At 43.4% G+C, this 15,961-nt stretch overlaps 1 protein-coding gene across 3 annotated transcripts in view; it reads left to right on the top strand.

Moving 5' to 3' along the window:
* The window catches only part of ikbkb (inhibitor of nuclear factor kappa B kinase subunit beta), a 270,093-nt gene that overhangs the window by 83,224 nt on the left and 170,908 nt on the right, over positions 1 to 15,961 (top strand). For all 3 annotated transcript variants that reach the window (XM_060931748.1, XM_060931749.1, XM_060931750.1), the window contains exons 4-5: positions 10,588 to 10,705; positions 10,795 to 10,864. In XM_060931748.1, the coding sequence (XP_060787731.1) occupies positions 10,588 to 10,705; positions 10,795 to 10,864 (188 nt within the window). The remainder of the gene's footprint in view (positions 1 to 10,587; positions 10,706 to 10,794; positions 10,865 to 15,961) is intronic.

The raw sequence follows: 15,961 nt of genomic DNA, 5'->3' as shown, positions 1-15,961 counted from the left end.
AGCTGACCTTAATTCCAAGGGAAGGGAATTCCAAAGCGTTGGGGCACAATAACTAAAAGCACCGTGAGCCATGTTTGTGTTAATTCTGGGGACAGATAAAAGACTTTGACTAGATGACCTGAGAGAACGAGTTGGATAATAGTGAGGGATAATGTCAGAGATATAGGTTGGGGCTAGGCCATTTACTGCTTTAAAAGTGATCAGAAGTATTTTGAACTGGATTCTTTGTTTTACAGGGAGCCAGTGAAGTGATTTCAGAATCGGAGTGATATGGTCAAATTTAGATGTTCTTGTAAGTGTTCTGGCAGCTGCGTTTTGAATCAGCTGGAGTTTGTTAAACGCCTGTTTGGTAAGCCCAGCATACAGGGAGTTACAATAGTCAAGGCGACTGAAAATAAAAGCATGTACTAACTTTTCAGAATCCTGAAAAGACAGGAAGCCACGTACCTTAGAGATATTTCTCAGGTGATAAAAGGCTGTCTTAGTAATAAGAGATATATGTTTTTCAAAATTAAGATCGGAATCGAGGGTCACACCCAGATTTCTGACATCATCACAAGGTTTTACCAGAAGGGGGGTAAAAAAGGTACAAAGATGTTCTCTGCGAGCCTTAGGGCCTACAACTAAAATCTCAGTCTTGCTGTTGTTTAACAACAGAAAATTCTGAGCCATCCAGTTTTTAATGTCAGATATACAACTAATTAGATAATTTACTGGACTGGGGTCGTCAGGGGAAAAAGAAATGTAAAGTTGGGTGTCATCTGCATATGAATGATACGAAATATTATGGCGCCGGATGATAGACCCAAGTGGTAACATGTATAAATTAAAAAGCAGAGGGCCAAGGATTGACCCCTGAGGTACCCCATAAGAGATGTCCATAGTGTCAGAACAGAAATTGTTAATAGTGACAGAAAAAGAGCTCCCATTTAAGTAAGAAGAGATCCAGGCAAGAGCTGTACCGCGAATGCCAATTAGATCTTGCAGGCGTTGAATTAAAATAATGTGATCCACAGTATCAAACGCAGCACTTAAATCAAGAAGCACAAGAACAGATACTTTATGGTTATCAGTGGCAATTTTGAAATCGTTTATAACTCTGACCAAAGCAGTCTCTGTACTATGATTCACACGGAATCCAGACTGATAGGCATCGAAGAGAGTGTTATGAGACAGATAAGAGTAAAGCTGCTTGTAAACAATCTTCTCAAGAATTTTACCTAAAAAAGGTAGGTTAGAAATGGGCCTATAACTTTCACAAGCCAAGGGATCAAGGGTATGTTTTTTTAGTAGAGGAGTAACCAACGCATGTTTAAGACAAGAAGGGAAAGTACCAGATAGGAGAGACGTATTAACAATATTGAGAATGTCACTAGCTAAACAACTGAAAACCTGTTTGAGCAGCTTGGTAGGTAACGGATCAAGTGAGCAGGTAGCAGAACCTAGCTGTTGAACTATCTCTCCTAACTCACCTTGATGAATAGGAGTAAAACTGGGGAGACAGGCTGAGCTAACAAGCAGAGATCGGCTTGGAGAAAGGTAACTGGCATCAGTATGAGAAGGTATCTTGATATTGCTCCTGATAGTTAAAATTTTTTCACTAAAAAAGGTTGCAAACTCATTACACTTCTCTACAGAATGAAGTTCTGTGGGAATCGTAAGTGGAGGGTTGATAAGTTTATCAATAATATTGAACAGTATTTTAGAGTTATTTGAATTTTCAGCAATAATCTGAGAGAAGTACTGCCTTCGAGCTTTTTTAAGTTCACCGTTATACATAAGAATATGATTCTTATAATTTACAAAATCAGCCTGCAGTTTAGATTTACGCCATTTTCGTTCATAAAAGCGGCAGGTTCTTTTAAAGGTGCTGATATTCTGTGATGTTCTCCAGGGTGACCTACGTTTACCTGAAATAGTCTTAATTTGCAATGGCGCAATGCTGTCCATAATACGTGTGACAGAAGAGTTGAAAGAATTGACTAAGGTGTCACAACAGGGGGATACAGCAGAGTCACATACAGAACCCATAGGAGAGATAGGAGTTGGCATAACATATACCTGGCTGAGGTCACATGACCGAGCAGCATTAAAAGTCATAATAAATTTATCTGAGGTGTCTTCCCTAATCCTGCGCCTTAAGAGTGTTTTCACACCAGATACATATCTAGTCGTCGGCCAGGAAACACTGAAAAATATACAGAGGTGGTCAGAAAAACCAACATCTAAGGTGCCATTTATAGAGATTTCTAGGCCTTTTGAAATAACCAGGTCTAAGGTGTGGCCGTGGCTGTGAGTAGGAGCAGAAATATGTTGTATGAACTCAAAAGATGTCAACAGATCTATGAACTGAATCGCAAAAGAGTCAGCCATGTTATCAACATGAATATTAAAGTCACCAGAGATAAGAATACAATCATACCTTGTCACGATATTAGATAAAAAATCCTCAAACTCAGAAATAAAACCCACTCTATACTGTGGTGGATGATAGACTGTGACTATAAGAAAATTGTTAGATTGTCTCAGAGCTAAATATTCAAAAGCAGGGAAAGTACCAAAAGAAACAGTCTTACAGGGTAGCATATGAGAAAAAAGGGCTGCTACACCTCCCCCTTTCTGATGTGAATGAGAGCAGTGTGCAAAAGAAAAGTCAGATGGTGATGCCTCAAGAAGTTCATAATTACCTGAGGAATCAAGCCATGTTTCAGTAAGAAAAATACAGTTTAACTTATGGGACGTGATAATGTCATTTACCAGAAATGTTTTATTACGGAGCGATCTGATATTTAGAAGGGCCATCTGCAGGTGATGAGGGGAACTACACTTTACCAGTGCAGATTGATCCCCAAGTGGTAAAACAGGAGAGGAAGAGCAACAAGAATCAGCAGGACCCATACTAGAGCTAGGTGTATTTATGAACTGAATTGGGTCATGCTGTGATGCATGTCAAGGTGTACTGAAAGCAATAAACTGAATAAAGTTAGTGGTTAACTGTAGGAGACCCAGTTTATTTGGGTGCACACCATCAGATCGATAAAGACTAGATTTTGTCCAGAATATATCAAAATTAGCAATATAATCGTGACCAGCTGCACTGCAGAAATTCTTTAGCCAGGTATGGAGACTGTACAACCTGCTGAAACGTTCAGAGTGACTGGAATTGAATGGGATCGGGCCAGACATGATACAGCGTTTTCTGTGACTTTCTATGGTGAGACATAAAGTTTCCAGCTCGTCCTGAAGCTTGATAGAGGTTCTGGCCATGACGTCATTTGTTCCCACGTGGACAATGACAATGTTGATGGAAGGATGTCGGTCAAGTAGTGAGGGAATGAGTTGAGAAATGTCAATAACCCTTCCCCCTGAGATACAGTAAGTGATAGCACTAGGAATAATTAGGTCTCTGACAATCGAATCACCAACAATGAGAATTTCAGGATTACACAGAATATCACGGTTAAAGTGGATAGTAGTGTAAGGAGGAAGTTGAAAACAGTCAGTGTCGGCAGAGTCGACAAGGGTACTGCTCGCTGGAGGCAACGGAGCAACAGACAGACTGTCAGACGGACCCGAGGAGCGTCGGCCAATACAGACCGTCGGAGAGAGGGAAACCGTAGCAACTGATGCAGCCACCGTTGGAGATGAAGAGACTCTGAGCCACTTATCAGAGCCATGCACAGGACTTGAAACGTCGCTGCCTGGAGACCTGTTTCGCTTGGAGGTAGCCTTACGGACTCCATGTTGACGCGGCGGTGAGGAAAGAGCTGGTCGTCCCGGCAGGAAAGCAGGCAGTATGGACGAGGGGCACGTCTCTCGATCCTGGTCCTCCGGACGTTCAAATCCACTCCGCCGTGGGGCAGGCGACGTGGGGAGATCTGCGAGAGGAGCAAAAGAGTTGTTGAGATCTAACTCCACAGCAATCCCGGCCTGGCAAGCCGAGACTGGAGGAGGAGAGCAGCGAGTCCTACCACCAGCCACCGTAGACCAGGAAGAGCAACCTGGGATGGGGGTCAGAGTAGTATCCAGCGTGGGCGGGCCAGGTAGCCGTGGATCATCCAAAAAGGTAAGACGTGCACCAAGATCAGCTTGTTTTTGTAGAAGGACTGTCAATTGCGTGAAGAGACCAGTTTATCAAATCCATGAATTTTGATTTGAAGAACAATGCAGAAAGGGTCTCTCAGACAAGACGAGTCAACAGAGCAAAGCTCAGGGGAGGAGAGGCAGAGCAATGCGAGATGAGAGAAAAAAAACACCTCCGCATTATGCTCCTATTAGGAGCACTATGTGGAAACATTTAAAAAACCTCAGCACAGCAGCTTTCCGTGAAAGCACGAAGAAGAATTAACACAACAATTACACAACATAGAAAGTACGAGAGAGCGAAGTCCCGAGGCAGCCGTCCGCGGCACCATCTTGGATGGGAAAAAAAAAGGTTACATTACCTTAAATTAGTAGTTTGAATTTTTTGTCGGATATTTTCAATTTTGTCATTAAAAAAATTCATGAAGTCGTTGCTACTACATACTGCAGGTGTGCATGTGTCTATAGTGTAATGTATTGTTGTTGTGAGTTTGTTGTGAGTTCGCGTTTGCCTTTGGGCTTCCGTAGCTGCCTACCTGTGTATTGCTCACTGCACCCTGTACTGCTCTATGTGTGTGCGCGCCAAGGAAGCAGTAAAATATAAGTCTTGTGCAACACTGGCCTCGTTACTGTGTTATGCTCAACATACTCAAAGTGAGTATATTACATGGTGTCAGAAGTCTGTCAAGAACAGTACACGCAGCCATACCTACACAGTTTGATCACCCCAGGATCAACTGGGATGCTGCCGATCTTTATCAAGAATTCGAGAGGTTCTGCTGCCACGTGAGTTTCATCTTCGCCGGTCCTCTCTCAGTGCTAGAAGCTAAACAGAAAGCCGGCTGGCTAGGAACGTGGATCAGCGAGCAAGGCAGGGAAATCTACAAGACGCTAACATGGGCGGATGGTGAGAAAGAAGATCCAGTCAAAGTCTTGGATAAGTTTGCCAGCTACATAAGACCAAGAAAGAATAAAAGGATAGCCAGACATCATTTCAAGCAGAGGAAACAAGGTGCAACTGAGAGTTTTGACCACTTTCTGAAGGATCTGAGGCTACTACTAATGGACTGTGAGTATGCTGACTCAGACGACATGTTGATTGATGCTATAATAGCAGGAATTGGAGAAAAACAGGTCCAAGAAAGGCTGTTGGATAAAGGTGAAGATCTGACATTGGCTAAAGCCATTGAAATTCCCCAGCAATTCGAAATGTCACAAAAGCAGATGAGAATTGTTAGGGAGGAGGACTCGCAAGTGTCAAGTGTGGCCACAAGAACAAAGCACACAGCCTATGCTAATAAAAAGTCACATAGCAATGTGCAGACAAAGCCCATTCAGCAGAAACAGACAGGAAACAAATTCAAAAACTGCTTAAAATGTGGAAAACACCCACAACATACATGGAATCAAGGAAAATGTCCAGCTAAAGGCTCTGTATGCTCATATTGTCACAAACCAAACCACTGGGCAACAGTCTGCCACAACCGTAGCATGAGTTCAGTGAGTGTGGAGCCAGAGGACACACCTGAGGAAGAAATGCTGGACATAAACCTGACATTAGTGGATGTTCCAGTAGCAATTGTGGCAGATGACAAGTGGATTGTAGACATCAGTGTTCTTTCCCAGGAAGTGCAGTTTAGAATAGACACAGGTGCAAAGTATAATACACTGACTCTGGACTGTTATCAGTTATTGATGCACACAAGTGAACTGAAACGCTCCATCAAGGTGCTGCGCACCTATTCCAACCACAAGATGAAGCCAGTTGCTGCAGTTGACCTCCCCCTGAAATACAAAGACCGTGAAACAAATGCAGAGCTGGAAATTGTGGACATTGTTCAAGGGAACGTGCTCAGTGGCACTTCAGCTGAGGCTCTTGGCCTGATTGCTCGGCTGGACTCTCTGCAGGATGGTGCTAACGGAAACAAGGTGAGCACCAACACCGAAGCCACTCTGAACCCAAACACACATGCACCAGTTGGACTGGAGGATTTTCCTGAACTGACATGCACCACAGGCACCTTGCCAGGCAAATACAACATAAAGATTGATCCAGATGCAAAGGGCGTTGTGCATCCAGTGCGCCGACAACCAGTAGCACTCAGGGCTAAGATAATTGAGAAGCTTAATGAGATGGTCAAGGATGGACACATTGTCAAAATAGACCAACCGACAGAGTGGGTCAGCTCCATGGTCATTGTCACACGTAAGGACAAGATAAGAATCTGCATAGATCTGAGTGACCTGAACAAGGCAATTAAGAGGGCGCACTACCCCATGTGCACCATAGAAGAGGTCATATCCACCATGCCTGGTGCAAAAGTATTCTCAGTTTTGGATGCTAAATCAGGCTTCCTTCAGATAGTTAGATGAGGCATCATCCCTCCTTACAACCTTCAACACACCAATAGGCAGGTTCAGATGGCTAAGACTGCCATTTGGTATAAAATGCGCACCTGAGATTTTCCAGCGCATCATGGAGGTCATTCATGGAGCCACAGGCGTGATGGACGATATTCTTATAGCAGCGTCCATGATGAAGGAGCACGATGTGATACTGCGCAAAGTAGTTGACAGAGCCACAAGCTATAATCTGAAGTTTAATTTCAACAAGTGTCACATCCGCCAGTCAGCCGTGCCATATGTAGGTCACCTGATTACAGCTGATGGGTTAAAACCAGACCCAGCAAAAACTGAAGCAGTAAGGAGCATGCCTCCGCCAACAGACAAGGAAGGTGTCTGTTGCTTCTTCGGGTTTGTGACATACCTATCAAAGTTTATTCCAAACTTAAGTGAAGTAGACACTCCACTTCGGCAGCTCATGAAGAGCAACGTTGAGTTCGCATGGCAGCCAATGCAACAACAGGCATTTGACAAGCTCAAGCAGCTATGCACACAAACACACACACACTACTCAAGTTTTATGATCCAGCAAAGCCTGTTGAAATATACTGTGACACGAGCAGCATGGGACAAGGAGTCGTGTTACTACAGGACGACCAGCCTGTCGCCTTCTCGTCCAGATTGCTGACTGATGCAGAGACGCGCTATGCGCAAATCGAGAAGGAGATGCTCTCCATCGTCCATGCCTGCATTAAGTTTCACCACTACATATTTGGTAAACATGTCACAGTATACAACGACCACAAGCCACTTGAGGATATCTACAAAAAGCCACTGCTGTCAACTCCTATGCATATCCAGAGAATGCGCCTGTGATTACAGTGGTATGACATCACTGTAAGCTACAGAAGAGGAAAAGACATGGAGCTGCCTGACACCCTTTCCAGAGCACAGCTTGCAGACGACACACCAGAGGCAACTGCCCTGAAGTGTGTCTCTATGCTCAACTTCGTATCAGTGAGTGATCAGAAATATGCTGAACTTCAAGAATGCACAAAAGAGGAGTTAAGCCTTCTCCAACAGACAATTCAGCAAGGCTGGCCAGACAATAGACGGGAAGTACCTGTTCCTGTTCAGCCCTACTGGGACTCAAGAAGCCAATTAGCTGTATCTGACGGCATAGTGTATAAGGGATTGTGCATCGTGGTGCCCCCCACCATGCAAAGAGACATGTTAGAGCTCATACACCAGTCCCACCTAGGAATGCTGAAGAGTAAGCAGCGAGCACGTGAAGTGTTATACTGGCCAGGCATGAGCGCTGAAATCGAAAATATGATCAGAAATTGTTGCAAGTGTGCTGAAATCCAAAAGAGACTTCCCAGGCAACCACTTGTACCAACAGAGACACCAGAGCTGCCATTTGAAGAGGTAGCCTCTGACCTGTTCGAGTTTGAAGGAAAACGGTACGTTGTACTTGTGGATTATTACTCAAAATACATTGAAGTGGATGAACTGAAAGATCAGTGCAGCTGCACTGCAATAGAGACTCTGAAAACTCAGTTCAGCAGATATGGCATCCCTGCCACCCTTAGGACAGATAATGGTCCGCAGTATTCATTGGAGGAATTCAAGGAGCTCTGTAAGAGCTATGGCATCCTGCATAAGACATCACCACACACACACCACACTCCAATGGTGAAGCAGAGCATGCGGTGCAAACAGTCAAGAGGCTTTGGAGCAAAGCACCCGACAAACACCTTGCACTGCTAGACTACAGAACTACTCCACTCGAGTCGGTAGGCTTGTCACTAGCTCAACTGCTCATGGACAGGAGGCCTTGAAACAAACTGCCTACTGCTCGTGCACTATTTACACCCATGGCCCATGACCCTGTCAAAGTCAAGCATCTGCTACACAAGACCAAGCACACCCAGAAATTCTACTACGACAGCAAGAGAGCAGCCAAACCCCGTAGTGCCCTACAACCTGGAGATGAAGTCAGAATGGCTCCATATCCTGGAAGCCACAAATGGACGCCTGGTATTGTAGTTCAGCCACACAGTGCTCCACGATCTTACATTGTGGACAGCGGAGGTAAGAACTTCCGCCATAACAGCCAGCAACCAGTCACCAACCAGTCACGCCATGTAATGTGTGATGAGCCTTGGCGTGAGACCCCTGGACCACCTGCAGCAAAAGAGCAGCAGCCCCTACCAGCTCCTCCAGAACTACACCCTTCATCTCATGAGGTAGCACCATGCTCCCCGCGAGCCCAACCAGAACTATATATCACCAGATGGGGTAGAGTTGTTAAATCGCCTGATAGACTGAACTTAGTTTGATGGACTGACTGTGTATCTGTTAGCACCTCCGTTCTACACTCAGGGACAGGTGTGGTAAAGACACCTGAAGGAAGTGATGTGCTGGTAACCTCTCCTTCCTAGTTAAATATTTGAGTTCAGTTGTTATTTAGTTATGTTGAGGAGACAGAGACATTGGACACTAATGGCCCTTTTCCACTACCCTTTTTCAGCTCGCTTCAGCTCACTTCAGCCTGACATGGCTCGCGTTTCGACTACCAAAAACCAGCACGACTCAGCTCGCTTCAGCCCTGCTTAGCCCCTAAAACTCGCACCGTTTTGGAGTGGGGCTGAAGCGAGCCAAAGCGAGCCGAGTGAGGTTGGGGGCGTGAGCAGACACTCCCCTGTGCACTGATTGGTGAGGAGGAGTGTCCTCACATGCCCACACACGCCCCGCGAGCGCGCTGGGATCTGTAAACACCGCAAACCCGGAAGGAGAAGAATTACGAATTACGAGAATTTCTGAAGCCTTATGCGCCTCGCCTCATCTATACGCTCTTGCCAGTATCTGTCCGCGTTGTCGGTGACAACAAGCCACAGCACCAAGACCAGCAACACTAACGACTCCATGTCCTCCATGTTTATTGTTTACTATTCGGGTCGTGAGACTACCGCTTAAAAGATCACTGATGTCACTGTTTGCGCTGCCTAACGACATCACGTGACGTCCACCCACTGTCGCTAACTCCACCCAATGTGTCCACCCACTTCCAGCCAGCACGGTTCAGCATGGTTGTAGTCGAAATGCAACTCCAACAGCCCCGCTCAGCCCGACTCAGCACGGCACGGCTCAGCCCGACTCAGCCACGTTTGTAGTGGAAAAGCGGCATAACAGGGCAAGCAAATTGTTTATTGAAAAAAGAAGTAAAGAGGAAATCAGTTCATTATCATTCTGTTATAAGGAAAAGAGAAATGAAAAGCAATTCACTGTTACATTTGTGAATACTGGCAAAGTAGTTGTTATAGTTTACACGTAACACAGACAACAACAGTTTTCTTTTGCTGAGGAAGGGAGATGTAATGTATTATTGTTGTGAGTTTGCGTTTGCCTTTGGGCTTCCATAGCTGCCTACCTGTGTATCACTCACTGCACCCTGTACTGCCCTATGTGTGTGCGTGCCAAGGAAGCAGTAAAATATAAGTCTTGTGCAACACTGGCCTCATTACTGTGTTACACTCAACATACTCAAAGTGAGTATATTACATATAGTGGACTTATTTCTGGTTAATTTTGCTACAGTATTAAATAGGAATCTAGGATTATTTTTGTTATCCTCTATTAGGGAGGATAGGTATGTTGATCTAGCAGCAAAAGAGCTTTTCTATACTTCAGGAAACTCTGCTTCCAAGCTAATTTGAATGCTACCAATTTTGTTTGACGCCATTTACATTCCAATTTTCGAGTGGTCTGTTTTAAAGTGTGAGTGTCATCATTGTACCAGGGTACTAATTTTTTCTCTCTGATCATTTTCCTTTTAAGAGGAGCTGCATTATCTAAAGTATAGCAGAACGTTGACTCTAAGCATTCAGTTGCCTGATCAAGTTCTGCAGGGGCTGACAGTGACCCAATCAAAGTTGATAACTCTGGGAGATCATTTATAAAACTAACAAAATGTTTGTTTATGAAAAAATAACCAAAAATATATTTTCCCGTAATATACCCAGCCATGTCAGTGAGGTATATTATAGCTTATTAATACATGGTTGTGCAGCTGATGATCTTAACCAGTGAGGTTACCATGACCTTATTATTAGTTATGGTCAAATTACCTATTGCCAATTCATTGATGCCCTTTCTCAGGTTGAATCATGTCAATGTGGTGGCAGCAAGAGAGGTCCCAGAAGAGTTGCAGAAATTAGCCACTAATGACTTGCCTCTACTGGCCATGGAGTACTGCCAAGGAGGTGACCTTCGCAAGGTGAATTAATGTGAAGTGTGTGATGTAATATTTATGCCTTTAAGACTCTGCCAGTGTAATCTCTCTTTTTTTTTTTTGTGCATGTATAGTATCTCAACCTACTGGAGAACCGCTGTGGGATGAGAGAAGGCTCCATTCTGATCCTACTGCGAGACATATGTGGGTATACAAACAGAAAAACAAATACACATAATGAAACTGCTGATCAGTGACATTGTAACAGCCAGGGGTGGCTGCTATAAATTAGCTAGTATGGCTTAGCCCTCCCTTTCTTTGAAGAAAAAAAAGGGTCCCCCCTTGCCATCCACATTATTATTTGCAGTTAACAAATGGAACCAAAAACAATAGCACTACCAGCAGACATTTAAAAAAAATACAAGTATAAAGTAGAGGCTGGTGTATTTCAAACCCAGTCTATGAATTCACATAGCTTATCAATGACGGTGGTGTCAAGTGATTACACATGGTGAAACATCCCTTAGCTTTAGTGTACATGGGACCTGATTTACAGTACAAGTCAAAAATTTAGACATACCTACTCATCCGTAGGTCTCGCTACACTTATAGTACTGGTCAAACGTTTGGACACACCTTCTAAATCAAATGTTTTTTCTTTATTTTTATTAATTAAAAAATACATTTCATGTCTCAAAGTAATGGACTGTTGTTTCTCTTTACTTAGGTGATCGGTTCTTGACATAGTATGGATTACTACAGTTGTTGAATAGGGCTATTTACTGTATTTTTATAATGTACTATTTTTTGTTTGATGATGTCAAATGCATTAAGAAGGCTATAAATTTCATTAATTAAGTTTTGAAAAGGCACACCTGTTAATTGAAAAGTATTTCAGGTGAGTACCTCATGAAGCTGGTTAAGATCAGGGCTTTGAACCAGAATTTTTTTCCTATTGGTTTGTTCCGAACAGAAACGGAATTTTAACGTTTCCGGTTTTGGGTTCCACCATTAAATAGACGTTCCCGAACCGGTTAGAACAAAAAAATTTCGTTCCCGGAACGGTTAATTACGTTCCCTGTCAGCTGTTTAACAAATGGCTATAAAATTATGTCTCTGTCTCATCCAGCTTAAGCCAAATGTAGGCTAATTCTATTACAACCTTCATTAAATAAGACAAGAAATAATTCAAAACAATTATTATTTCAAATGTTGGCGATTTGGATTCTCAGTACGTCTTCCCATCTACACAAACAGAAAAAGTGCCAAAAATGAAAAGATAATTTGTTTAGTGTGTTACCAAAGGCTAGTCAGGCCCTATAGAGGGCTACCGCATGACATCACTGCGCTGCGAGATTTTGTTAGGCGCCATATTGGAAGACCAAGTACACATCTATGCAAGTACATACATACATAAAACAAACTACACCTGAAATGTAGCTAGGGCCGGTTCTGCCCTAATCTGGACCCGGGTGCAACATCGCGCAACCCCCCCCCCCCCCAAAAAAAAGTCTAAATCAGGACAACCATCACATAACTATAAACATTTTATATCAACTATTTTAACTAAATGGGCTATAATAAATAAGCCTGCAGGCAGCCACGGCGGGCTGCCTCAGAAAAGTAACCATTCAATGACACAACTGAAAGCCTGCAGCCACAGTGGGCTGCCTTAAAAAGTAACCATTTGTCCTACCTTAAAACTCGTTTTGCATTTTCTGCCTCCTTTTTTGTATTTTTGACCCTCCGTTTATTTTCTTTCCTTTTCTGAAAACCCGATTTGTGTCCAGACATTTTGCTCTGCTACCAACGAACTAACTCGTCAGGTCTCGTCTCTCGAGCCCGCGATGATTCCCGTGGGAAGGGCAACAACTGATACATTTTTACAAACAGCCAATAGGGAGGTTGCAACGTTCAGGCTCTTCTTTGCTCAGACACTCAGTAATGCACTTACTCACTTATCACGTGGAGACATGATAGTAGTCCACCTTCCCGCTCTCTCCATTCAATCAGCGAACGTCACACAGGAAGTGAACCCCAGCGGGTCATAGAAACTTGTGCAGGAGAAGAATGACTTATTTGTAGGCTACAGAAACTTTGAGGAACGAAATAAAAACCGGTATTAACCGGTTACCATTATTTTTAATAAGCGTTTCTGTTCCGGAACATAAAAAATAATAAAATTTCTGGTTTCGTTTCTGTTCCATGTGAAATAGAAAAAGTTCCCGGTTTTCGTTTTCGTTCCTTGAACCGGTTCAAAGCCCTGGTTAAGATATTGCCAGTAGTGTGGAAAGCTGTCATCAAGATAAACTGTGACTACTTTGAAGAATCTACAATATGAAACTTTTTTTTTTGTTGACCACATAATTCTGTTTATGTTCCACGTTATTTCATAGTTTTGATATTCTACATCATTGTTCTACAATGTAGAAAATGGTCAACAGAAAAACCTATGAATGAGTAGGTGTGTCCAAACATTTGACTGGTATTGTATATCAAATTAACTAGCATTACATAATGTATGGTTGTGGTCAGAGGTTTATAAACACTCATCATGAACATGAATGTCATGCCAATATTTGGTTTTCAGTGATTTATTTGAACGGTTCTGTTTCTGGGGAAGAATGTGTAACATACATCTTTAATAGAAGAAAAAAAAAGAATTTGATGCACAAGTTTTAATTTACAGTATTTTGGGTTTTCTGAAATCAACACAGGGTCAAAATTATATATATATATATATATATATATATATATATATATATATATATAAGGTAAAAAATATACATACATCTAGTTTCATTATTGATTGAGTGGTGCTGAAAGTTTCAAAATGTCTTTTGACTTGCCAAGGTCTCTTAACTTCCTGTTAGTGATCATGATTGACTACAGCTGGTAGCTTCTCTGTGCCATGACAAAAAGGGTTTGTTTGACAAGTACAAGTTATTGGGAGGTGTGACACTTTGCCAAGGTCTGGAAGAAGACCCAAAATTTCATCCTCAGCTGAGAGGAAATGTTAGGGTTTTGCTGGGATTCGAACCTGGTTCGTTGGTGTGATAATCCAGCAAACCCCCACTAGGCCACCAGGGGGATGACTCAAATGCAGAGGCGTGAGGCGGAAGTAGAAAAAGAATCAAAAGGTTTATTTAAACTATATACACTATATACAGGGCAAAACAAAAGACAAAAAAAAAACAAAGAGTATAATCCAAAAGAAAAGCAAAGTGCAAAAATACAAAAGCTAAGAAGATCAAAAAACACAGTACAAAGGAAACTGGAGATAAACATAACAGCACAGGAACAGTGGCGGCCTCTAGAGGCCAAAATGAACACGACATGAAAAGGAAATAACAGCGGCCTCTAGAGGCCAAAACAGTCCTAGTCCTAACAGGACCCCCCCCCTAGGAGCGTCTCCTGACGTTCCCAGGGCGATCCGGATGGGCCGAATGGAAGTCCCGACATAGTTCTTTATCAAGGACATCCCGAGCAGGAACCCAGCAGCGCTCCTCAGGACCATAGCCCTCCCAGTCCACCAGATATTGCAACCCGCCGCGGACCCGGCGGGAGTCAAGCAGGCGATTCACAGTGAACACAGTCTGCCCCTGGAAGATGCGGGGGGGTGGGGGGTTCCTAGGGGCAGGGGCATACGTAGACGTCAGTACGGGCCGTAACAGGGAAACATGGAAAGTGGGGTTGATCCTCAGAGTCCGGGGCAACTGGAGCCGGTAGGAGATGCAGGCAGAGATGTCAGCTGTGCCAGGGTTTTCCCAATTTGCTGAAGCAGTTCCTCGTGGCGAGCGAGGGCCTCACGTTGGCTGGTGAGCGTACGTCCATGAGCGTCCATGGTCGCTCCGAAGCGTGTCAAAGCTGCCATAATTCCCTGAAGGTTGGCCGGGTAGACAGTTGAAGCAGCCTCTGCTGAGTCGGTCATGACGGAGTCTTTCTGTTAGGGTTTTGCTGGGATTCAAACCTGGTTCGTTGGTGTGATAATCCAGCAAACCCCCACTAGGCCACCAGGGGGATGACTCAAATGCAGAGGCGTGAGGCGGAAGTAGAAAAAGAATCAAAAGGTTTATTTAAACTATATACACTATATACAGGGCAAAACAAAAGACAAAAAAAAAAACAAAGAGTATAATCCAAAAGAAAAGCAAAGTGCAAAAATACAAAAGCTAAGAAGATCAAAAAACACAGTACAAAGGAAACTGGAGATAAACATAACAGCACAGGAACAGTGGCGGCCTCTAGAGGCCAAAATGAACACGACATGAAAAGGAAATAACAGCGGCCTCTAGAGGCCAAAACAGTCCTAGTCCTAACAGGAAATTGGTTCAGCTGGTCAGAACCAACCCATGAACCACCAAGGCACAGGCCTGCTATGAACTAGAAGTTGCTGGAACACCAGTGTCCCTGTCTACAGTCAAGTGAGTTTTACATCACCACAGACTGAGAGGCTGCCATCCAAGGAAGACGCTCCTTCTCCAAAACCAACACTTTCAATCTCAACTCAAGTTTGCAGCTGACCCACTGGGACAAAGAAAAAGCCTTCTGAAGGAAAGTTTTATGGTCAGATAAGACCATACCTGACCATAAAAGACCAAGAGGTATGAGAAAAGATGAGGCATTCTGTACCAACTGTAGAGCAACTTTTAAACATAGTTAAACAAAGTGGATGGAATAATGAAGAAGGAGGGCTACTTCAGAACTATTCAGCATAACCTCAAACCATTAGCTAGACTGTTGAAACTTGGACACAATTGGGTGTTCTGACAGGAAAATTACCCTAAACATAAAAAAGCTGGTTGTGGAATGGAGAAAGCAGACTAACATGAAGCTTTTGGAAAGGCCTTCCCAAAGTCCTGACCACAACTCCATTGAAATTATGTGGACTGTGCTTAAAACATGGGTCCATGACAGGAAACCATCAAATTTAAATAGACTCTACTAATTTTGCCAAGGACAGTGGTCAAATATCCAACCAGAATTCTACCAGAATTTTTTTTGATGGCTACCAAGAGAGGTTGGTCAAAGTGAAAATTGCTAAGGGACATTTAACCAAACATTAGGTGTGCTCTAAGTACTAACCCCATTTCCAGAAAAGTTGGGATTGTCAGTAACAGCACTGAAAACCTGAGTTTGGAGCAGCCTCCAAGCGTGGCCTCCCTAGACTACAATTCCCAAACACCACAGCATCCCTCATCTCCAGAGTATTAACAAATACACCTGTCTCTTGTTAGTCTGCAATCATTCCCCTATATAAGCTCAGCAGTCACAAATGCACATCACGAAGTATCGGCTTGT

This window comes from Neoarius graeffei, chromosome 10, assembly GCF_027579695.1.
Source record: "Neoarius graeffei isolate fNeoGra1 chromosome 10, fNeoGra1.pri, whole genome shotgun sequence".
Classification (NCBI taxonomy): Eukaryota; Metazoa; Chordata; class Actinopteri; order Siluriformes; family Ariidae; genus Neoarius; species Neoarius graeffei.
Note: the sequence above shows the minus strand (reverse complement) of the source record. Positions and strands in the feature narration are given on the sequence as shown.